Source organism: Ornithorhynchus anatinus, chromosome 2 (genome assembly GCF_004115215.2).
Source record: "Ornithorhynchus anatinus isolate Pmale09 chromosome 2, mOrnAna1.pri.v4, whole genome shotgun sequence".
NCBI classification, from domain to species: domain Eukaryota; kingdom Metazoa; phylum Chordata; class Mammalia; order Monotremata; family Ornithorhynchidae; genus Ornithorhynchus; species Ornithorhynchus anatinus.
This window is the reverse complement of record NC_041729.1, coordinates 26829408-26851626: the sequence shown is the minus strand read 5'-3', so window position 1 is coordinate 26851626 and position 22219 is coordinate 26829408. Positions and strand designations below refer to the sequence as shown.

The 22219-nt window shown below is 56.0% G+C and overlaps 2 protein-coding genes across 4 annotated transcripts; one reads left to right on the top strand and one right to left on the bottom strand.

Annotated features, from left to right (window-relative positions):
- Positions 1-1847: 1847 nt before the first annotated feature.
- DOC2A (double C2 domain alpha) lies at positions 1848-14274 on the top strand. Its single transcript, XM_029058118.1, has 11 exons — positions 1848-2032; positions 3356-3694; positions 4016-4095; positions 5096-5170; positions 5478-5587; positions 10533-10659; positions 10976-11035; positions 11353-11519; positions 11811-11892; positions 12191-12287; positions 12824-14274. Exons 2-11 carry the CDS (start codon positions 3415-3417, stop codon positions 12958-12960), a joined length of 1215 nt encoding a protein of 404 aa, XP_028913951.1. The 5' UTR covers positions 1848-2032; positions 3356-3414; the 3' UTR covers positions 12961-14274.
- Positions 13582-21169, bottom strand: INO80E (INO80 complex subunit E). Of its 3 annotated transcripts, none has more exons than XM_029058120.1 (8): positions 21114-21169; positions 20829-20911; positions 18328-18398; positions 18112-18164; positions 17689-17767; positions 17460-17568; positions 16527-16643; positions 13582-14775 (listed from the first exon to the last, which is right to left on the bottom strand). In XM_029058120.1, exons 2-8 carry the CDS (start codon positions 20907-20909, stop codon positions 14551-14553), a joined length of 735 nt encoding a protein of 244 aa, XP_028913953.1. In that variant the 5' UTR covers positions 20910-20911; positions 21114-21169; the 3' UTR covers positions 13582-14550. The 3 variants fall into 3 exon arrangements, with proteins under 3 accessions (XP_028913953.1, XP_028913954.1, XP_028913955.1); XM_029058121.1 differs by lacking the exon at positions 21114-21169 and adding an exon at positions 21055-21077; XM_029058122.2 differs by lacking the exon at positions 21114-21169 and having other exon boundaries at positions 16527-16592; positions 20829-21027.
- Between the last annotated feature and the right edge of the window lie 1050 nt (positions 21170-22219).

Below are 22219 nucleotides of genomic sequence, written 5' to 3'. Positions count from 1 at the left end.
TTTGGGCCAAGGGAGGAAGACAGCTGGCTTCTGGGAAGGATCTGGAGGTGAGGCAGGGGCCAGGGATGAGACTAGAGCTGGGTCAGAGAGAGAAGTGTGTCTGGTCTCTAGTTTTAGTGGCCCAACTAACAAGCTGGACTGGGGGTGCTTCCGTCTAGCTTGGGAGGGAGCGGAGGAGGGAGACTCTAAATTTAGGCTCCGAGGCTGGGCGAGCTTCCCAGATAGCGCCTGCTCTCCGGCAGCTCCTCACCGTTGCCGTCCCCCCTCACCCCCTTATTCCTGCCCCCGTCCCCCAGCTCCCGACTTGTTCTTTCTAACCCTGAATGAATAGAACTCAGGCCCCAGGCCCCTCCACCCCCATTCCCACTCCTCTTCGCTTTCCTAAATACCAAGATCGCTTCCCATCTCCCGTCTCCCGAAGGGCCCGACAGATCCAAAACCCGTCATCACTCACTAGGGCTGCAGCCAGACAATCCAATTAGAACCCAATTCTGCTGGGCTTGGGGGAGTCAGAGATGTCAGGAGCTGGGGGGAGGGGGACAGGAGGGTGGAGGAGGCTTGAACCACATCCCCCCTCCCCCTTCTCTGTTCTACACTGCTCCCTTTCCCTCTATGGCCCCGACGACACCCCTGCCCAGCCAGCTGCCAGAGACGCCAGCTGCCTCATTAGCCTATAATTAGCTAAGATTTTCCAATTCCTTCCCCTCAGGCATGGGGTGGGGGGGGGTGGAGGGGGAAAGGAAACACTCAGGACCTCAGCTCTGGTCCAGGGAAGACCGTACCCTTCTGCCTCAGCTCCAGGGGTGGCCCCAGAGAAAGGCAGGGCATCAGCCCCAGGCTCGGGGAGGCTCAGAAACCCAGGCAGGAGGGACCAGAGGGAAGACGGAGACGGCCTCTCCGTTTCGGCCTCTCAACTCCGGGGCGGAAAGTCCAAAAGGGTCCAAAGAGGGTGCGGGTTGAGTTTTCCCGGCTCCAGACCGGGGAGTCTGGGGAGCACGGAGTCCTTGGAGGGAGGCGGGAGCCTCTTGGCTCTGATGGTGGGGAAGGAAGGGGCTAAGAAGGGAAACATCCCCTTTCCCCCGGGAGGCAGTGCAGATCTGGTGATGTGACACGCATGTAAGGGAGGGGAAAGCCAGGAGCGGGAGGGTTGAGGGGGAAAAGGATGAGCAACCATCACCATGGTAACCAGGACCCAGAGTTTGGAGGTGTCAGCTCCAAGCCAGTTGCATCTCCCTGGCCGGCCGGCCGGGAAAGGGGTTCGGGGTCGGGGGAAGAGGAGTGGACAGAAGCACAGAGGCTCTGAAGGGACTGAGACCCGGACACCTGGGTCCTGGGGCAAGACCAGGAAATGGAGGGCAAGTCAGGTGGACCCCGGGACAGGATGATGGTCTGGGGGAGAGAATTGGTGCAAGGAGAGCCAACACTGGGGCTTAGAAGTCGAAAGGTATCTGAGAAAGAAAGTTATGGGCTGGGCCTAAAACACCTGGGTGTGGGGAAGCGAGAGCTGACAATTTCCCTACATCTCTCTCCCTAGCTTTAGGATGGTGAATCCTTAAAAATCCAGAACCCCAGAAAGGGCCGAGCCCAGAAAATAAGGGGATTTTCCTCTGATTTTCTGTGTGTTTGTGAGTGAGTGTGTGCACCCAACCCATCGCCCCACACCTGCGTTTCTCTTTCCGTTTCTGCCTCTCCCTGTTCCTCTCTCTGTCCTTCTGTCTGTCTGCTGCCTCTCGCCTCATCCCCACCTCTCTCCTCCTCCCTTCTCTCTTTTTATTTCTCTCTCGCTGGCTCGTTCGCTTTCTCTCGGTCTCTTTCCTCTCTCTTTCTCTCTCCCTCTCTCTCACTCTCACACACACAGACACGCACACGCACGCACAGCCGGACTCCCCTCCTCTTTCTATCTCCACCTCTGGAATCTCCTCTTGTCGCCGCTGCCACTGCCTCGGCTGCCGTCTCTCCCTCCACATCTCTCCGCCTCCCCTTTGGGCATTTCCCGGGTACCCGAGCACCTGTTGGACACAGAGAGAGTCAGGTGGAAGGGGCCAGGCCGGGGGGCTTGGGTGGATTGGGGGGGGGGGGCAGGGGCTGGCTGGGGGCTGGGGGTGATGGGTGGGGATGCATCCGTGTTTATCTCCCGTTTACTGCAATCTCCCTGTGATGGGGAGTGAGGCAGAGACCCAAGGAGAGAAAGGACTTCCTTGCAGAGCTCCCGCTGGGGGCTGGGCCGGGGGCCGACCGGAGCCCGCAGTGGCTGAACAGAGCTCGGGAGGGGATGGACCGGCTCTGGGTGGGTTAATAAGTGCATGGGAAGGAAGGTCGGGGCCGGCGGTGCGATAAATAGAGTTGGTGGGTGAGGAGGGGGCGGGTGGACAGAGGCCAGGGAGGCAGATGGAGCTTGAGAAAAGGCAGAGAGAGTCCAGAGGGGCAGACCGAGTCTGAGGTTCAGAGAGAGCCAAGGGAGGGTCAACGAGCAGAACCCAGGGGGAATGAGCAGGGGTGGCCAGGCGGCTCTGTCCCCCCGGCTCCCAACCCGGGGGGGCGACTAGCTCTGGAGGGAGAGGAGGGGACCACCGGGACCCTCCTCCCAAAGGCTCAGCGCCGGGGAGGAAGAGGCTGTGGGACAGGCAGTCCTCAGACCCCCTCCCTGCTCTCGGCACGTGCTTCCCTTCCCTTCTAGTTTCCTTCTGAGACACATCATTGAGGGAAATTAAAGCCTAGAAGACATAGACAATTTCCTCATCTCCAGCGGTTCGGGCTTCCCCCACCCCAACCCCCACTCCCTTTCCTCAGCCCTCAGAGGTTGGGAAGCAACGGAGCATCAGACATCCCATTCCCTGCACCCCGGTCTCGGCTCAGGGACTTTTCCTCCCTCAAACTCCCCCTCCCCCTCCACGCCCCCTTTCTTCGCCCTCTCCCCAGGATGCAAGAGCCACTGGGGAGGGGACCTTCCACCCCAACCGTCTCCTCTTAGCTGCCCTCTCTCCCCGGGAAGGAAGAAATACGACCCCTCCCGCTTCCTCTCCCCTTCCCTTTTGAATCTCTCCGGTGGCCAAAAGCTTTCTCCCCTGCCTCTCTTTTCTCTCATCCCTTCGCCCCTCTCCAGTCTGCTCTTGGCTTTTCCCGGGGTGTCCGAGGTGGGGGGTAGGGGGAACCCTCTTCCCTCAGAGCCTGAGGCCTCACTCACGCCTGAGGCCCATGATCCTAGGATGCGTTGCTGAGTCTAAGATCCCAGAAAGGAGGCAGTTAAGGATGAAGAGAGGTGGGTGGGCTAGGAAATGGGAGGGAGGAGGGCGGAGGGGCTGGTAGGCTAATCCCAGATTCACCATCCTCACCGTTCTCTTCCTCTGTCCCGCAGCGCGTGCGTCTGTGCGTGTGTGTGTGCGTGTGTGGGTGTGGGTGTGGGTGTGTGTGTGGATGAGGGGCCGGAGGGGTGACCGGATGACCATCAACATCCAGGAGCACATGGCCATCAACGTCTGTCCGGGACCCATCCGGCCTATCCGACAGATTTCCGACTATTTCCCCCGGCCGGGCCCCGAGGTGGGCGGGGGAGACCCTCCCGCCCAGCTCTCCCCAGGAGCGGGGGCCACCGCGGGGCTCGCGTCCCTGGCCCTGTCCCCTGGGGGAGGACTTCGGGGAGCAGGGGCTCCGGAGGAGGGGGCGGAAGTGGACAGCTACGACTCGGATGACACCAGTGAGTCCGGGGAGCCAGAGGCAATCAGCTCCGCTCTTGGAAACTTGGGGGAGATGGTGCCTCTTGGCTCCCATCCAGGGGTCCCAGGGGGATGAGGTGGGAAAGTTTGGGGGCGGGGGGAGGGCCGGGGGAAGGTGGGGCTGGGGAAACGGGTTCCAGAGGCGGTTATCGAAGTGGACCGCCTGTACATTTTCAATGTGAAATATTCGTGCCGAGACACACTCACACCCACACGCAGCTGGAGACGCGGACACACACGACTGAGCACACACACTCACACGCACACGAAGTTGACACCCTCCTGCCTTCCCATCTCCACAGCTACCCTGGGGACCCTGGAGTTTGACCTGCTGTATGATCAGGCCTCCTGCACTCTACACTGCAGCATCCTCAGGGCCAAGGTCAGGAGCTCCGACTGCCTCCCTTTGATCTGTGCCTCCCCTGCAAGTTCCACAGCTCTGCTCTCTCCTTCCATTCCCCCGCTCCTCCACGACCCCGCCTCTCTCTCCCCCGGCCCCGCGGAGACCTGACCTCTAGGCCCCTCTGCACTTGGCGGGCGGCTGCATCCCACCGGGTGGTGCGGGAGAGAACCAGCGTCTGAGCGAAGGTCCAAGCCGACAGCTCTGAGCCCACCTGGAGGCCGCTGGAGCCTGAGGCCCGCTCTTTCCCCCTTTTGGCGGCATCATCACCGTCACTATCATCAGCATCATCATCATTATGGCACTTATTAAGTGCTTACTACGTGCGTTGGGGTCGAGGCAAGGTCCTTCAGATCGGCCACAGTCCCCGTCCCACTCGGGGCTCACAATCTATCTGCTCACCATTTACGGGTGAGGAAATTGAGGTCCAGAGAGGTTAAGTGATCTACCCAAGGTCGCACAGCGTGCCAGTAGCCGAAATGGGACTAGACACCGGGTGTCCTGACTCCCGGGCCCGGGCTCTTTCCATTAGATCACGTCACCTCTCCCCTTCGCCGTCATCCTCGAAATCGCCTCCAACTCTCCCCGTCTTCTGTTCTCGCCTCTGCCGGTCTTGTCTCCCTCCATCTATCTCTCTGTCTCTGCTCCCCTCTGTCAGCCTTTCTCTGGGTGTCTTCACTCGCTGCCTTTTCCTTCCCCACTGCATCCCAATTTTGGACTCTCCCCCCTCTCCCCTTAACTCTCCTCTCCTCTTCCACGCCCTCCACCCCTCTCCCCCTCCATCTTCTCTTCTCACGGCCTCCGCCTCGACGTTTCCCTCTCCGACGCTCTCCCCTCCCTAAGCAGTACTTTCCGATTTGGTTGGGGCTTGGGGTGGGAGAGAGGAGGGGGAAGGTGTCTCTGAGGGCTCTGCAGCTTGTTTGGGGGGGTTAGGGAGGAAAGGGCTAATGTTTTCTTCCTTCCCCCCTTTTCCTGTGACCAGGGTCTCAAACCCATGGACTTCAATGGCCTAGCTGATCCCTATGTCAAGCTGCATCTCCTACCAGGGGCCTGCAAGGTAACCCTTCTGCCTCGGGGTACGGGAGGCTTCTCCTCTGCTTCTCCTCTCCCCAGCTCTGCCTCCCGTCCTCTACTGAGGACCGGTGAGGCCCCCACTCCGATCCCCCTCCCCGCCCAGCAGAGTGGGCCTCTCCCTGCCCGCCCCCATCTCCCTCGGCTGCTCCCGCTCCCCCGCAGTTCCCTCTTACTTTTCTTCCCCTCCTGCGTATCGGCGGGTCGGTGGTGACAGGTCTCCAGCCCCGGCGACTCGCTCATTGTTCCTTCCACCTGGATCCCACCCCCCACCCCCACCTCCGACTCCCCAGGCGAACAAGCTGAAGACCAAGACGCAGAGGAACACGCTGAACCCCGTGTGGAACGAGGATCTGATGTATCGGGGCATCACGGATGAGGATATCACCCGCAAGGTGCTCAGGTGAGGGGCGTCTCCCCCAACCCCGGGGAGCCCTCAGCTCTTCCTTCCTCCTGCTCCTCCTCCTCTAGAGGCCTCACCCTCAGCTGCACCCCTCCCTCCCTCTGCTCCCCCAGGCCTTTGCCTCTCCCGGCTCCCAACTCGGCCCCGACGGAAGAAGGCCGGGCAGGGCTAGGGCGAGGTTTGGCGAGGGCAGCAGGGGGGTCACCCTAGACTAGATTCCCCGGGGGCCTGGCTTCCTTGTGGACAGGGCAGGGACAGAGACGGACGCGGATTCTTGGAGTGACTGGCCGGCCGGCCCTCCCTTCGGGGCCCTGTCCACCGCAGTCCTGCTCCAGCTCTGCTGGGAGGCAGAGCTGCAGCAGGTGGGAGGGAGATGCTCATTACTCACGCCCCCCCTTTTCCCTCCTCCCCCTCAGGCCCCCATGCACCAGGCATCCCAGCCAATCGCTGTCTGGGACTCTCTCGGACCAATCAGAGCACTCGGAGACTTCCGACAACTTCGATTTTACAGATTCCGATGCAGGAGGGATGGGGTGGGATGTGGGTGGGGCTAAGGGAGGGCCGTGAGATGCACTGGCTCACCCTTCAGTCCTCAGAAAGGCTGAGGTCCCCCGCATCTCATCTTTCCCTGTCTCCGTCTTCCCTTTCCACCAGAATGGCAATGGAGACTTTTCATTTTACCACGGTGTAGGGAAAGACCGTTATCCCTGTAATGCTCAGAAAAAGAAGTCCTTGGCCCCCTGCTCCCCGAGGGAGCTGTCCTCTTCGGGGTCCAGAGACCATCTCCTCCCGCATCTGATCCCAGCCCGGCGTGAGGAAGTGGCCACAACTCCTTACCAAACACAAACGCTTTTTCCCCCGATAAAATTCATTCATTCGATAGTATTTATTGAGCTCTTGCTATGTGCAGAGCACTGTACTAAGCGCTTGGAATGGACAGATCGGTAACAGAGACAGTCCCTGCCCTTTGACGGGTTTACAGGCTAATCGGGGGAGAGGGACAGACAAGAACAATGGCAATACATAGAATCAAGAATCAGTAAAAAAAATCCCCTATTGCGGTGTGAGAGCGTGAAGCGGTCACCAATCAGAGAGAGGTCCACCGGGCCCTGGAATTTCTCCCACGACCCCTCTGGAGCCATCCCGTCCATCACTCCCCGTGGGTCCCTTGCCCATCCCTCAGGGATAGATAACTCGTGTCACTCTCGGGGCCCCTTCCCCCAACCTCCTTAAAGGTTTTCTCCCTGGAACGGCCCCCTCTCTTAGCTCCTCTAAAGCAACACCTCGTGTCACTGAACCTCAGATCCGGGCTTCTCGTGCTGTAGATCCCAGCCCCATCCTTCTCTTTGCTACTTTAGAAATCTCAGAGCCTAAAGTTCCAGGGCGGCCCCGGCTGAGACGCCCTGAGTCGAATCATCGATCGGTCTGTGGTATTTATTAGGTGCTTACCTTGGGCAGAGCACTGTACTAAGCCCTTGGGAAAGTACAGTACAATTGGTAGACATGATCCCTGCCCACGAGGAGCTTAGCACAGTAATAAAAACAATAATTATTTACAGTACTCGTTAAGCACTCGTTAGGTGCCGAGCACTGCTCTAACCGCTGGGGTAGATACACGATAATCAGAGTGGACACAGGCGCTGTCTCACTTGGGGCTCACAGTCTTAATTCCCATTTTGACAGGTGAGGTCACTGAGGTCCAGAGAAGTGAAGTGACTTGCCCAAGGTCACACAGCAGACATGTGGCAAAGGAGGGATTAGAACCCAGGTCCTTCTGACTCCCGGGCCCGGGCTCTCTCCGGGTCTCTCGTTATGGACTAGAGGAGGAGATGGGCATAGAAATAGATTACAGATAGAGAAAAGGGCAGAGCGTAAGGACATGTACATGAGTGCTGTGGGGCTGGGGTGAATCGCAAGAGTTTAAGGGGTACAGACCCAGTCGTATCAACACGGAAGGCAGAACAAGAAGGGGATTTGAGGGCTTTGTCAGGAAAGGCCTCTCTCTCAGAAGAGATGAGATTTGGGGGCTTTGAAGATGGGGAGAGTGGCGGTCTGTCAGAGATGAAGCAGGAGGGAGTTTGAGGCCCGCGGGAGCAAGTCGACAAGGGACTGGTGGGGAGGCAGACCGGACTGAGGTACGGGAGTAGGTTGGTGCTAGCGGAGAGAAGCGGGAAGGCTGGCTTGGAGTAGGAAATCAGCCAGGTAAGGTAGGAGCTGGGAGGCCTGATTGAATGTTTTAAAACCGATGGTGAGGAGTTTCTGGTGGATGCGGAGTTGGATGGGCAGCTATTGGCAGTTTTTGAGGACTGTGGACTGAACTTTTATTTACAAAAATAATCTGGGCAGCAGAGTGAAGTACAGACTGGAGAGGGGAGATACAGGAGGCGGGGAGGTCAGCGAGAGTCAAGGCAGGATATGATAAGTGCTTGGATCAGTGTGATGGCAGTTTGGATGGAAAGAAAGGGATAGATTCAAGAGGTTTTACGGAGGTAGAACCGAAAGGATTGGGTGAATCACTGAATACTCAGGTTGAGTGAGAGAGATGAATTGAGGAGAATGCCAAGGTTATGGGCTTGTGAGACGGGAAGGATGATGATGATGTCTATAATGATGGAAAAATCGGGGGGCCTAGCCTGTGGCCCTCTGGACCACTCTTCGAGGAGTCAAGTTCAGTTTGGTTGGCTCCAGATAATAATAATAACAATAATAATAATAGGCCAAGCACTATGCTAAGCACTGGTGGTAAATACAATACAAATCAGGGTGGACACAGCCTCTGCCGCACATGGGGCTTGCAGTCTAAGGAGAAGAGAGAGTAGGTATTGAATCCCCCTTTTTCAGTTGAGGAAACTGAGGCCCAGAGAAGTTATAATAATAATAATAATAATTATGGCATTTGTTAAGCGCTTACTATGTGCAAAGCACTGTTCTAAGCGCTGGGGGGGATACAAGGTGATCAGGTGGTCCCATGTGGGGCTCACAGTCTTCATCCCCATTTTACAGATGAGGGAACTGAGGCCCAGAGAAGTGAAGTGACTTGCCCAAAGCCACCCAGCTGAGAAGCGGCTGAGGCTGGATTTGAACCCATGACCTCTGACTCCCAAGCCTGGGCTCTTTCCATTGCCCGAGGTCACACGGGAGACGAGTGGCAGTGTCGGGATTAGATTCCAGTTCAGTCTAGAAGTCTCTGAGCTTCCTTGAGAGTTTCACACGCTCCAAACAGCCCCATAATGGTCCTCTGGGGTTCCCCGCCCTTCCAGCCCTGCTGACTCCTGGTGGGAGGACCAGGACCTGAGCTGGGGGACCAGGGAGCCGGTTAGCACCTCTCTGAAAATTTTCCCTTCACTAATACATTCTTCCCCAACCCTGTCCTGGGTTGAGAGTGACAGAGAAGAGGTGGGAGGAGAAAGTGGCCTGGTCAACTTGGCCAACGCTGGCTCCCTGGTTGATCCAGAAAGAGATCCAAATCTTCTGGCTGGCTTAGGACGTAGTGATCCGCATCTGGACTCCCAGGGCTCTCCGGCTGAAGAACTCTGGATCTCAGAACCCACGTTTCAAGCGTGCCCTTCCCCTGCTGCTTCAGCCCAAATCCACCCCCAGTCCAGGACCCACAGGCAGAATGGGCACCTTCATAGGCTGGATGGATGGGTGGGAGCCCTTCACTGACTTCGAGATTCCACCATCTCAACTTCCAAATAGCTCTTTTAAAAAAAAAATGGTATTCATTAAGTGCTTACTCTGTACGGTGCCAGGCGCTGACCTAAGTGCCGGGGTAGATATAAATGAATCAAGTTGGACACTGTCCGTGTCCCACTTCCCTGTGCCTCAGTTACCTCATCTGTAAAGTGGGGATGAAAACTGTGAGCCCTCCCCATTTTATAGATGAAGTAACTGAAGCACAGAGAAGTTAAGTGACTTGCCCAAGATCACACAGCAGGACGAGGGGCAAATCTGGGGATTAGAACCCAGGTCGTTCTGACTACCAGCTCTATTCGCAAGGCCATGCTGCTTCTCAACTGGCACAGTGCTTTGCACACAGTAAGTGCTCAACAAAGACGATCGGTTGAATGCTCTCCCCGTAATATCTTAAACCACCTAAAAGCGTTAGGACAGTAACGGCCCTTGTTTAACGGTAGCCTTCATAGATCGCCTTTGCATAAAGGTAATTCATGATCAGCGATTGGTCTGTAATAATAATGATAATGACGGTATTTGTTAAGCGCTTACTATGTGCCAAGCACTGTTCTAAGCACTGGGGTAGATCAAGGAGATCAGATTGTCCCATGTGGGGCTCACAGTCTTAGTCCCCATTTTACAGATGAGGTAACAGAGGCGCAGAGAAGTTAAGTGACTTGCCCAAAGTCACACAGCTGACAAGTGGCCGACCCGGGGTTCGAACCCGCAAGCTCCGACCCCCAAGCCCGTGCTCTTATGTTGGTGTATACTGCTGCTGACTCCTTAGGTCAGTCGGTTAATCTGCCTTACTGAAGGTTTACTGTGTGCAGAGCACCGTACTAAGCGCTTGGGAGAGTACAAGAGAACAATATAACAGTCACATTCCCGTCCCACAACGATCTTACGGTCTAGAGGGGGATAGCATCGCCCCGTTCTGTAAGTCTGTCCTCAGGCCACAGCCCTCGGCTAATCACTTCTCTAGTTTCGATCCATCAGTGGTATCCATTGAGTGCTTACTGTGTACAGAGCACTGTACTAAGAGGGGGGCTGGGGAAATGGTGATACACGAGACGGTGCACCCTAGCCCCTCCGACCCGCGCTTCTCCCCCACGGATCCTCCTGCTCAATGAACCCCCTCCTCGGCTCTCTGAGCCGAGGACGGCAGGGCCCCGGCCTCCGGGAGGTCTGGAGAACTGGGGACCGGCGGGTAGGATGCGTGGACAGCTGGAGGCTGCCCTCCTGCGAACCCCCTACTTCACTCCCCTCTCAGGATTGCGGTGTGTGACGAGGATAAGCTGAGCCACAACGAGTTTATCGGGGAGACCCGGGTGCCCCTGAGACGCCTCAAACCCGCGCAGAAGAAGCATTTCAACATCTGCCTGGAGCGGCAGGTCCCGGTCAGTGCGGCTTCAACCCGTCGTCGTCCCCTTCCTCCTCCCTTTCCCCCGCCGACACACACACACCGTCCCTCTAGCCAGATCTCCAGCTCACCTGAGGCTCGGGAACAGATGGGCTCTCCTACCCGACTCGAGGACTTCCAGCAGAAGGGAACCAGAGCCAGGGGGCTGGGCGTGGGTCTGGAGGAAGAGAGATCCTGGTGGGTTGGGAGAATCGGAGCCCGAGTGGGAGAATCTGCCGTTCCCCGGAAACGACTCCTTCTCGTTTCTGCTTCTTCCCTTCGTCTTCCTCCACCCTTCCCCTCGTTTCCCTTAGCTGGCCTCCCCTTCGGCCATGTCGGCTGCCTTGCGAGGCATTTCCTGCTACCTGAAAGAGGTGAGGGGATACGACCAACATTCCCCCTCCTCCGGTCTACCCTCACCAGCCCTTTAGCGGGTGCCCAGTCACTATCTTCAGAGGACAGGCCGGAGAGGTTGGGGAGGGCCGGGGGAAGGAGTTGGGAGCGGAGCCGGGATGGGATGGGGGCGGCAGGGAGTAGAGCTGAGATGAGGGAAGAGGGGAGCCCGTCGGGGATGGGGCGGTGGAAGGAGCAGAGTTGGAGAGGGGTGGGAGTCAGGGCTGAGCTCCTAGTCCCGGGAGGAGGGTTGGGGGGTAAGGGGTTTCCCTTCAGCCAGTTTTGATGTCTTCCCCAGCTGGAGCGAGCCGAACAGGGCCAGGGTCTGCTGGAGGAGCGGGGGCGCATCCTGCTCAGCCTGACCTACAGCTCCCAGCAGCCCCGGGGGTTGCTGGTGGGCATCGTGCGCTGCGCCCACCTGGCAGCCATGGATGTCAATGGCTACTCTGACCCCTACGTCAAGACGTGAGGAACCCAGGAGGCCGGGGGCCCCGGCCTTACTTTCTTCCTGGAACCGGATGCCCTCGATCTCAGCCCGTGGTTCTTCCCCAGCCTTCCTGCCTGACTCCGGGCCCCTGGGCCTCAGCCCTGACCCTACCCCCAGGACCAGGACCATGGCCTTACACACGCACGCCCGCCCGCCCCCAAAACGCACACCCTTCTCCCTGTGACACACCCCTCTCCCCCCAACGCCACCAGACCCTGTCCCCTTTCCAGAACCGGGGTGCCTCCCCCAACTCACAGCTTCCTCCACAGGTATCTGAGACCCGACGTGGAGAAAAAATCAAAGCACAAAACTGCCGTGAAGAAGAAAACCCTGAATCCTGAATTCAACGAGGTGAGTTCCTCCTGGGAGAAGGAGAGAGGGTGGCGATTGCTAGGTCAGAAGGAGGGAGCGGGAAGATGGGAAACTCTTCTCTTCCTTTTCGTCGGCTTTCTGGACTGTCGCCTTTCTGGACCGTCACCTTGCTATGGGCAGGGAACACGTCTAATTCTGTCGTACGGTCTTAAGCACCTAGAACAGCGCTCTGTACATAGCAAGCGCTCTGTAAATACCACTGCTTGATCTCTCCCCCCGGCCCTGACTTCCCTCCCCTTCCTACTCTGTCCCCATACTCTACTTCCTCACCCCGCAGGAGTTCTTCTATGAGATGGAGCTTCCAGCCCTGGCCACCAAGACCCTGGAGATAACCGTCTGGGACTACGACATTGGCAAATCCAACGACTTCATCGGTGAGGGGCCCGGAAGGGAGATGCCCGGGGTCTGGGGTTCATATATTAAGAGGGCTGGGGGACTCCTGGGGCGGGCCAGGCCACCCGGATGTATTGGGGTGGGTCCCCCGTCACCTTCCCGGGGAGAGTAGGGGTGAGGTCAGGGGACGGATGAGTCCCCTAGGCCCTGGGGACAATCTAGAGAGACTCCAGGAGCCGGGGGAAGCAGCATGGCCTAGTAGAAAGAGCACGGGCAAGGGAGCCAGAGGACCTGCATCCTAATCCCAGCTCTGCAGCTCGCTTGTTGTGTGATCTTGGGCAAGTCATTTAACTTTTCTGTGCCTAGGATACCTCATCTCTAAAACTGGGGTTAAGTAACTGTTCTCCCACCGTCTTAGAATGTGAGGCCCGTGTGGGACAGTGACTGTGTCCAACCTGCTAAACCCACACCAACCCCAGCGCTTAGAACGCTGCTTGGCACACAAAAGGCGCTCAACCATACCGTAGAACAAGGGGGGAGAAGCGCCTGGGCCCTGAATTCCCCCGCCTCTCCCCAGGTGGGGTGTCTCTGGGGCCCGGCTCCCAAGGCGAGGCACTGAAGCACTGGGGAGAGTGCCTGCGGCGGCCAGACACGGCACTGGAACACTGGCACACCCTGACCAGCGAGCTGCCCCCCGCCTCCTACTCCGCCTGACCTCCCGGCCCGGGGACGGCAGGCGGCAGGGGCGGCTCGGGGCCCGACCGCGCTCCTCCCTTCGGCCGGCCCGCGCTCCTCCTCTGGCGAGACAGTAAGAGGGGGCGGGGGAGCTTGAAGGGCGTGATCGGCCCGGCTCGATCTCTGATTCTCTGGTCTCTCGGTCCCCCAGCTCCCAGCTCCGAGTGGGGGATGGGACGTATTGGGAAGGGGGCCGTCTTCTGCACTGAGCCGGGGGATGTCTTTAGGAGAAACCGAACGCTCCGTTTCTCCAGCGGTCCCCTCCTCCACGGCCGTGGGGGAGGTGGGGGACTCGGCTCCTCTAGTCGGAAAAGAAACAGAAAACCCGCCCCTGTTATCACAGAGGGAGAAAGGGAAGGGGGAGAGGGGATGTGATTGTGACTAAATTTCGCACGAGTGTGTTGCACGTTTACACGGGGGGAGAGAAGGGCTCACGCTTCCTCACCGCCCCCCAACACTTCCTGTCTTATTTCGTGAGATTCACTTTGTTAATGTGGGGTTGTCTTTTTGTGGGGGTTGGGGACCGGGACAGGGACATATGCAAATTTCCTACTGCCTGATGTGATGTTATATGCAAATAAACCACAGCACACGCATGTGTAAAGGAGGGGGGGATTTTTTTAATGCCCCTCTCCCTCTGGGGTCATTTCTCCTCTTTCCCACCTCTCCAGGCTGCCCCGGCAAAAATCCCTTCAGAAGGGGAGAAAAGCCGGATTCGGGGAGGATAAGGTGGGGAGAAAGTTTACAGGAAAAAAAAACACCACCCAATGACAAAAATTTTGGTTTGTGGCCAAAAAAAAAAAAAAAAATCAGCACTGGTAACCCACCCCCGTTAGAGGGTGGACAGTCCCGTGAGCTTTGCCTTCAGGAATGGGAGACAGGCATGCCCGGTCTCCCCTGGAAGTACCTTGGTCTGCTCCTTTACGGCATATTCTTTTGGGGCTGCAATCCAGAGATCGGGAGGACGCTCCCCTTAAGGGTTCGGGCGCCAGTGTTGTCTTTTCTGCTTTGCAAGGCCCACCCTTTCTATAAAATTTGCCTCCTGCAGTCAAAAAAAAAATAAATCTAAGAAAAAGGGACTGACTCGTTAAAGGAACAGCAGGGTATTTCCACTCTTTCAGGGGTGAGGGAGAATGGGGGGGTGGAGCCGGTGTGGGGGCTTCCTCTCCGCCCCTCTTCCCCCGGCCCCCGCTCTGTCGGTCCGTGTTGCATGTTTATAAGCCTTTTGATTGTGTCGATGCCAAAACCACGGAAACCGAAAAAAATCAATAAAAAGTCTCAGAGAAGCAAAAAGGAGTCACTGGCAGTTCATCTTTGCAACCGCCTGGGAATGGGGCAGAGGGGACGGGGGGTGGGGAGGGGAGGAACGCACGGGGAAGCAGGTGAAGTTTCTGGGGGAGAAAGCAGACAAGAAAGGGAAAAAATAGGAGGGAGACTGAAGGGATAACTTGGGGGGGGGGGCGCAGAGGAAGGAGGAGAGACGGATAAGAGAGTGGGTCACGATCTGAGCTGGGGCTTCCTGAAGGGAGGGGGCACCCACAGTCCTTGGAGCGAGAAGGAAGAGGCCAGTCACTCAGGGATGTCGATCACCAGGTCGTCGTCTCCATCCAGGGCGTCGTCCCCGCTGCCGGCATCGCTGAACATCTGCCGCGGGACTGTGCTCAGGATGGTGTGGGGGGGCAGCTTGGTGGCCCCCAGCGGGGCCAGGGCCGCCCCTACGCCCCCCTCGCCGGCTCCTCGCCCCGGGAAGGACAGCGGGCCGCCCACCGGACACTCGGGCGGACCCACGGGCATCTGCAGGGGAAGACACGTAAGGGGCAGCCAGTGAGAACTTCCTTTCCAAGTCCCTGGCTTCACCTCCTTGAAGGTCGAGAAAAAGTCGGAAAGGGAAGTCGGGCCAACGCTTGGCCAGTCGTCCCCTCCGACTAACACTGTGCCAATTTTGGTCGGCCGTCAAAAATACTCCATTCCGCTATAGGAACGGTCAGCGGCGCTCTCGAGTTTCCAATACTTCTTGGGGAAGCGATGTTAAGTAGTTTCAAAGGTGATTGTTTCTTGGCCCACCCCTCTGCTGAGCTTTGGTCTTTTTTTTAAAAAAAACTTTTCTTCCCTCCTTGTGGTGAAGAAATATCTCCCCCAAATCATAAGTTTCTCCCGGGCAAGGACAAGATGTTATTTTGGGAATCAAATTTGATCCAGCACCTAATATAAAAATGCTCACTCACCCCCTATCTTTAAGACAGATTTCCACCACTAATCTATTTTAATGTCTGTCTCCCCGTGGAGACTGCAAGTTCCTTGTGGGCGGGGATCACACCTTACCAACTCTTTTACTGTACCTTCCCAAGGGCTTAGGACAGTGCTCCGCACCCAGCGAGTGCTAAATACACCCTTGAATGTAGTGCTTTGCATGCAGGAAGCATGCAATAAATAAGACTGACTGAAAGACTGATTGGATTCCAAGGTTGTTCTGCAAGGAGACACTTGGAATCTTTCGGTTTGTCTGCCACAGCCTGATTTTCGACTCAAAGCCTGTGAGCTGCTCCTGCATTCAGCACCTGAGGAGGCAGCGTGGCCTAGTGGATAGAGCAGGGGGCCGGGAGGCAGAAGGACCTGGGTTCTAATCCCGGCTCTGCCACTTGTCTGCAGGGTGACCCTGGGCAAATCACTTCACTTCTCTGTGCCTCAGTCACTTCATCTGTAAAACGGGGACTGACTGTCCAAACTGATCAGCTTGTATCTACACCAGCACTTAGAACAGTGCCTGCCAAATAATATGCGCTTAACAAATACCATAAAAAAGCAGGGATCTTGTCTCTGTTTACTCTTTTTAGAACTTTTTGGCCTATCAAAAACACCTGCTAAATCTCAACCCCAACAGTGTGTGTAATAGCAAAAACTTCCCTACCTTCGGTCTTTACTAAAAGAAAAACTCCTTAACGTGACACCTCACTTCCTGACCCATTCTTATTACATTCTTTTTATCGGTCCACAGCCAAAAAGACAGACCCTACTTAACTTAGTCACGTAAAGGGCCAGCCAGCAATAGGCAGTAATCTTCAAAGAGTCGGCTGTCACCCTGCCATCCCCCAGCAACATTTTGGTTTTGTCTGCAGATCTCACATCAGTAAATTCAAGAAGAGCTTAGACAAATTCCGAGGGAAGTGCCGTAAATTAAGTTTACGACTTAAGGCCGGATGTCAAAGAGCGCAACCGTCACGCCCTTCTTCCGAGCCTCCCACATTGGAGGCAGAAGAGTGGGCTAGTGGTGTGAACCAGCTTGACCTTGTGTGTTTCCTTCATTTCTCACGAAGCTCATTAAAGGTGTGATCGGCACACTTCAAAACTTTCCTTGAGGATAATGGAACTCCCTATCTCAGCGATCTCAGCCCCTTTTGGCCTTCCTCCTTTCTATAATATTCATTTACAGACAAAAAAAACACTGCCCCAGTCCCCAAAAGGGCAGTTCAACAGGTCATTTCTTCACCCCACTCCCTCGCTCCCAAAACTCCCAGGCCGCCCCCGCCCCCGCAAAAGCAAGGTACCTTGAGTTTCCGGGGCAGGCGGGGCCGTTTCTCCCGCTTGGGCCTCAGGGGACTGGGCTCGGGCAGCTGCAGGGCCAAGTAGTCGGAGGGGAAAGGGTGGTATGGTGGGGAGGCCAGCTGCAGGGGAGGGGCAAAGGGAGAGAATGGAGATGGGACAACAGGTTGGGGAGGGGGAACAGGGCGATAGGGGACAGAGAAGGCAGGGGAAACCAAATGAGAGAAAATGGAGAAACAAAAAGACGGTGATGAGTGTGGGAAGGCCCGGCCACCTCTGCCTGCACTGCTCCCAATCCCGCAGGCCTTTCCCCACACCTCCCGCAGAGAGGACCCGAGACGGAGACTCACACTCACACTCGGTACCAGTAGGCCTCGGCCCGGCCCTGAAGAGCCCTCAGTTTAGAAACCGGTGTGTTTGTCGCCCGGGACCTTCTCCCATGCCCTCCTGATGCTTTGGATTGGGAGACTTCTACTTTAGCCACTCCGGGTTGGATGAGCCAAAACCTACCTACAGAGCCTAAATTTACCTCCGGCTCTACAAGGCTGGATTCTGGACCAGGTGCAACAGGGTCCATTTCCACTGTAATAACTCTCCTTCAACAAGACAATGCTGTCATATTTCACCCTGGCCAAGCTGTAGTTGGGGCCTCTTCCATGTTGCCTTTCCTCTCCTTTCAGGCGGCGATCTCTGCCACCCCGGGCCCTGCCCCAGCAAACCCAACACGGAGCCCAAAACTCCCACCGTCTGTGGTCCGGCAGAGAAGCCTATTTTACCAAGGAAACCTAACCGAATTTCCCAAGGGAAGTTTTGCCACGTTGAGCCCTGGTCAAGCCCATAACCCACACCCACCAGGGTAGCTCACCCCTCACCTAACCCTCAAGCCAAAGTTACCGTTTGAGACTTGGAAAATCACATCCCCCACAGGTCCTACTCACCGAGCTCAGATAGGGGGAGGGAGCTCCAGAAGCCTGCAGGGGAAACCCGGAGGGTGGCAGAGAGAGGGCAGAGGGTGAAGGGGCACCCCCCAGCTGGGGGCTTTTCTTCCTAGAGAGAGAGAGAACATATGAGAGGGTCAGAACCCAGCCCACAGAGGTCCCCAGTCAGAACCCAGAAAAGTGCCGAGTTGCTGGCAGGAAGGGGAACGAAGGGATCATTTCTCCATACCTCTTGGGGGCCGGGGTCTCGACCAGTTTGGTCGTCCCCTCTGTCTCGCTATTTTCCGAGGAGGCGGTGGCGTCGGAGTCTGGAAGAGAAGCGAGGACTGGATTTTGTATGTCTGAGGGGTATCGAGTCTGCCGCTGAATGATCGGAGTCGGGGAAGATGAGAGGCCGAGGGAACGGAGAGGTGATCGTCGAGCTTGGGGAGCGGAATTCATTCATTCGGTGGTCTCTGTGGGGGCGTTTACTGTGTGCAGAGCACTGTACTATGCACTTGGGAGAACTGCGAATGGTCAGGTGACACTTGACGAGACAGGCAGGCCTAGGCAGAGCCCAAGTGGCGAAAAGAGAATGGGTCGGGGTGGGTGATGTTATCTCAAAACGATCTGCCTCCTGTCGCCAACTGCCATCCGTGTAGCTCTTCCTTACCTGAAGAGTCTTCATCTACATTCTCATACTGCAGGAGCCGATCCAGGAGAAAACTAACGAGAGATAGGGAAAGACGGATAGTTTCCTCACTTCCCAGCACTCTCCCCCTAGCTTTTCCCACCGAGGCCCCCTGAACACCCTTCGCTCCTTCCCCCTCAAGATTCGGACCCCTGCCCTGCTTTTCCTGTCAACGCTGACCCAGGCCTCTCCCCGCACCTCTTGTCTCGAGACACCTTCAGGAGTTTCCTCTGCGCCTTCCTCAATTCCTCCTGGAAACACTCATGTTCCTAAAACGACAGGGGAGAGCGGATGAACAGCATCATAGTTATCATCGATGGCATTTTCTGAGCACTTACTGTGTACAGAGCACTGTACCGTGGGTCTGGGCCGATCACTATCCCCACCTTCAAAGCCTTATTAAAAGGACATCTCCTCCGAGAGGCCTTCCCCGACTTGGCGTGGCTCAGTGGAAAGAGCACGGGCTGGGGACTCAGAGGTCACGGGTTCGAATCCCAGCTCCGCCACTTGTCAGCTGTGTGACTTTGGGCAGATCACTTAAATTCTCTGTGCCTCAGTTCCCTCAACTGTCAAATGGGGATTAAGACTGTGAGCCCCACGTGGGACAACCTGATCACCTTGTATCCTTCCCAGCGCTCAGAATAGAGCTTTACATATAGTAAGCGCTTAAATGCCATCATTCTTATTATTATTATTAGGCCCTCCTTTTCTCCCATTTCCTTCTGCGTCACCCTGGCACTTGGATTGGCACCCTTTGTTCATCCCCTCCCTCCGCCCCACAGCACCTCGGAACCTATCCGTAATTTATTTGTTTACATTAATGCCTGTCTCCTCCTCTAGGCTGGAAGCTTGTTGTGGGCACAGAAACCACATAGAAGCAGCATGGCGCAGTGGAAAGAGCCCGGATTTGCTATTGTTTTAATGAGATGCTCTTCCCCTTGATTCTATTTATTGCCATTGTTCTTGTCAGTCCGTCTCCCCCGATTAGACTGTAAGCCCGTCAAAGGGCAGGGACTGTCTCTATCTGTTACCGATTTGTACATTCCAAGCGCTTAGTACAGTGCTCTGCACATAGGAAGCGCTCAATAAATACTCCTGAATGAATGAGTCAGAGGTCATGGGTTCGAATCCTGGCTGTGCCACTTCATAATAATAATTATGGTATTTAAGCGCTTACTATGTGCAGAGCACTGTTCTAAGCGCTGGGGGAGATACAGGGTAATTAGATTGTCCCACGTGGGGCTCACATTTTTTAAGCCCCATTTTTACCGATGTGGTAACTGAGGCACAAAGAAGTTAAGTGACTGGCCCAAGGTCACACAGCAGACAAGTGGCTGGCGGCTGCGTGACTGTGGGCAAGTCACTTCACTTCTCTGGGCCTCAGTTGCCTCATCTGTCAAATGGGAATAACAATGTTGGTATTTGTTAAGCGCTTACTATGTGCAGGGCACTGTTCTAAGCGCTGGGGTAGTTACAAGGTAGTCGGGTTGTCCCAAGTGAGGCTCACAGACTTCCTCCCCATTTTACAGAGGGAACTGAGGCACAGAGAATAATAATAATAATGATGGTGGTATTTGTTAAGCACTTACTATGTGCAAAGCTATGTGCTTAGAACAGTCTAAGCGCTGAGGGGAGATACAAGGTAATCAGGTTTTCTCACGTGAGGCTCACAGTCTTCATCCCATTTGACAGATGAGGGAACTGAGGCCCGGAGAAGTGAAGTGACTGGCCCACAGTCACCCAGCTGACAAGTGGCAGAGCCGGGATTCGAACCCGTGACCTCTGACTCCCAAGCCCGGGCTCTTTCCCCGGAGCCACGCTGCTTCTTTCAGACTGTGAGCCTCACGTGGGACCACCTGATGATCCTGTATCTCCCCCAGCGCTTAGAACAGTGCTCTGCACATAGTAAGCGCTTAAATACCAAAATTATTATTATTAAAACAGGCTGGTGGAGCGTAGTCCAATGCTTGTGGGAAGCAGCGTGGCTCGGTGGAAAGAGCCCGGGCCTGGGAGTCAGAGGTCATGGGTTCAAATCCTAACGCTGCCACTTAGCTGTGTGACTGTGGGCAAGTCACTTCACATCTCTGTGCCTCAGTGCCCTCATCTGTCAAATGGGGATGAAGCCTGGGAGCCCCACGTGGGACAACCTGATGACCCTGTATCTCCCCCAGCGCTTAGAACAGTGCTCTGCACATGGTAAGCGCTTAACAAATACCAACATCATTATTATTATTATTATTATTAAACCAGGCTGGTGGAGCATAGTCCAATGCTTGTGGGAAGCAGCGTGGCTCGGTGGAAAGAGCCCGGGCCTGGGAGTCAGAGGTCATGGGTTCAAATCCTAACGCTGCCACTTAGCTGTGTGACTGTGGGCAAGTCACTTCACATCTCTGTGCCTCAGTGCCCTCATCTGTCAAATGGGGATGAAGCCTGGGAGCCCCACGTGGGACAACCTGATTCCCCTGTATCTCCCCCAGCGCTTAGAACAGTGCTCCGCACATAGTAAGCGCTTAAATACCAACATTATCATCAGCCGGCCAAGCCCTCGGCCAGTACGCGTCAATCCGCTTGATTGACGGGGAGAGTTCAGAGGTCACCCCCGCGGGGTGGAGGCCGGGGGGGGGGGGGGGGGGGGGGGGCACACCGTCTCTCTCTTTTTCTCTCTTTTTTTTCCTCAGGCGCGGCCGGGAGACACTCACATAGATGAGGAACTTGAGTTTCCTCTTCAGGTTCCGATATTTCTTCTTGTAGTCGACCTCGCCGTCCGCCTGGCCGTTCATGGCTAGTCGTGAGAAGGGGTGGCCGAGAGATACGTCAGCGGCGCCGCCCCGGCCCCGGGGACCCGGCCCCTTCCCCTTCCCCCGGGCTCCTCCTCGACCCCACACATCCCTGCCCTTCGGCCATGGCCCCGCTCGGCAGATTTACCTCAGCCACCCTCCCTCCCTCCCTCCCTCCCTCCCAAGGCGCGCGCACGTTCCCCTCACCCCACTTCCGGCCCGGGCGGGGAGGGGGGGGGACGAAGACGAGAGGCCGAACTACAACTCCCGTCGGGCAACGCGCGAGGGAACTACCGCCCCCAGCGGCCACCATCCAAAATGGCGGCCGGACCCGTGACGTCACCGGAAGACTGGCGGAAAGGACTAAAGGGGCCAAACCTTGGAGGACCTGAAAGAGTCATTTTTTTTTTTTTTTTTTTCCTCCTGGCGCCCTCGACATAAATGCCCGCTTTCTCGGTTCCTATCTCCTCTAGGCTTCAAATAATACTATAATCATGATGATGGTATTTGTTAAGCGCTTCTGTGCCGAGCACTGTTCTAAGCGCTGGGGGAGATACAAGGTAGGCGGGTTGCCCCACGTGGGGCTCACAGGCTTCCTCCCCATTTTACAGAGGGAACTGAGGCACAGAGAATAATAATAATAATAATAATGATGGTGGTTTTTGTTAATCGCTTACTATGCTAAGCGCTGAGGGGGGATTCAAGGTGATCAGGTTGGCCCACGTGGGGCTCACAGTCTTCATCCCTATTTTACGGATGAGGGAACTGAGGCACAGAGAATAATAATAGTAATAATATATAATAATAATAGTACTAATAATAATGGTGGTATTTCATTCAATAGTATTTATTGAGCACTTACTATGTGCAGAGCACTGGACTAAGCGCTTGGAAGGTACAATTCGGCAACAGGTAAAGACAATCCCTGCCCAATAACAGGCTCACAGTTGTTAAATGATTACTATGTGCCAAGCGCTGTTCCAAGCGCTCGGGGAGATACAAGATAATCGGGTTGTCCCACATGGGGTTCACAGTCTTTCTTTATTCTCATTTTACAGACGAGAGAACTGAGGCACAGAGGATGCTAATAATAGTGGTGGTATTTTAAGTGCTTACTATGTGCCAAGCACCGTTCTAAGCGCTGGGGTAAATACAAGGTAATCGGGTTGTCCCACGTGGGGCTCACAGGCTTCATCCCCATTTTGCAGATGAGGTCACCGAGGCCCAGAGAAGTTGAGTGTCATGCCCGAAGTGACACAGCTGACAAGTGGCAGAGCGGAATTAGAACTCACAACCTCTGACTCCCAAGCCCA

Coding starts and splice junctions, on each gene's coding strand:
- DOC2A (XM_029058118.1), top strand. CDS start 3,415: ATGAGGGGCCGGAGGGGTGACCGGATGACCATCAACATCCAGGAGCAC. Junction 3,695..4,015: donor CTACGACTCGGATGACACCA/GTGAGTCCGGGG, acceptor CCATCTCCACAG/CTACCCTGGGGACCCTGGAG. Junction 10,660..10,975: donor GCCTGGAGCGGCAGGTCCCG/GTCAGTGCGGCT, acceptor CGTTTCCCTTAG/CTGGCCTCCCCTTCGGCCAT.
- INO80E (XM_029058120.1), bottom strand. CDS start 20,909: ATGAACGGCCAGGCGGACGGCGAGGTCGACTACAAGAAGAAATATCGG. Junction 16,644..17,459: donor CCTCCCCCTATCTGAGCTCG/GTGAGTAGGACC, acceptor CCTCCCCTGCAG/CTGGCCTCCCCACCATACCA. Junction 14,776..16,526: donor GCCTGCCCCGGAAACTCAAG/GTACCTTGCTTT, acceptor CTTCCCCTGCAG/ATGCCCGTGGGTCCGCCCGA.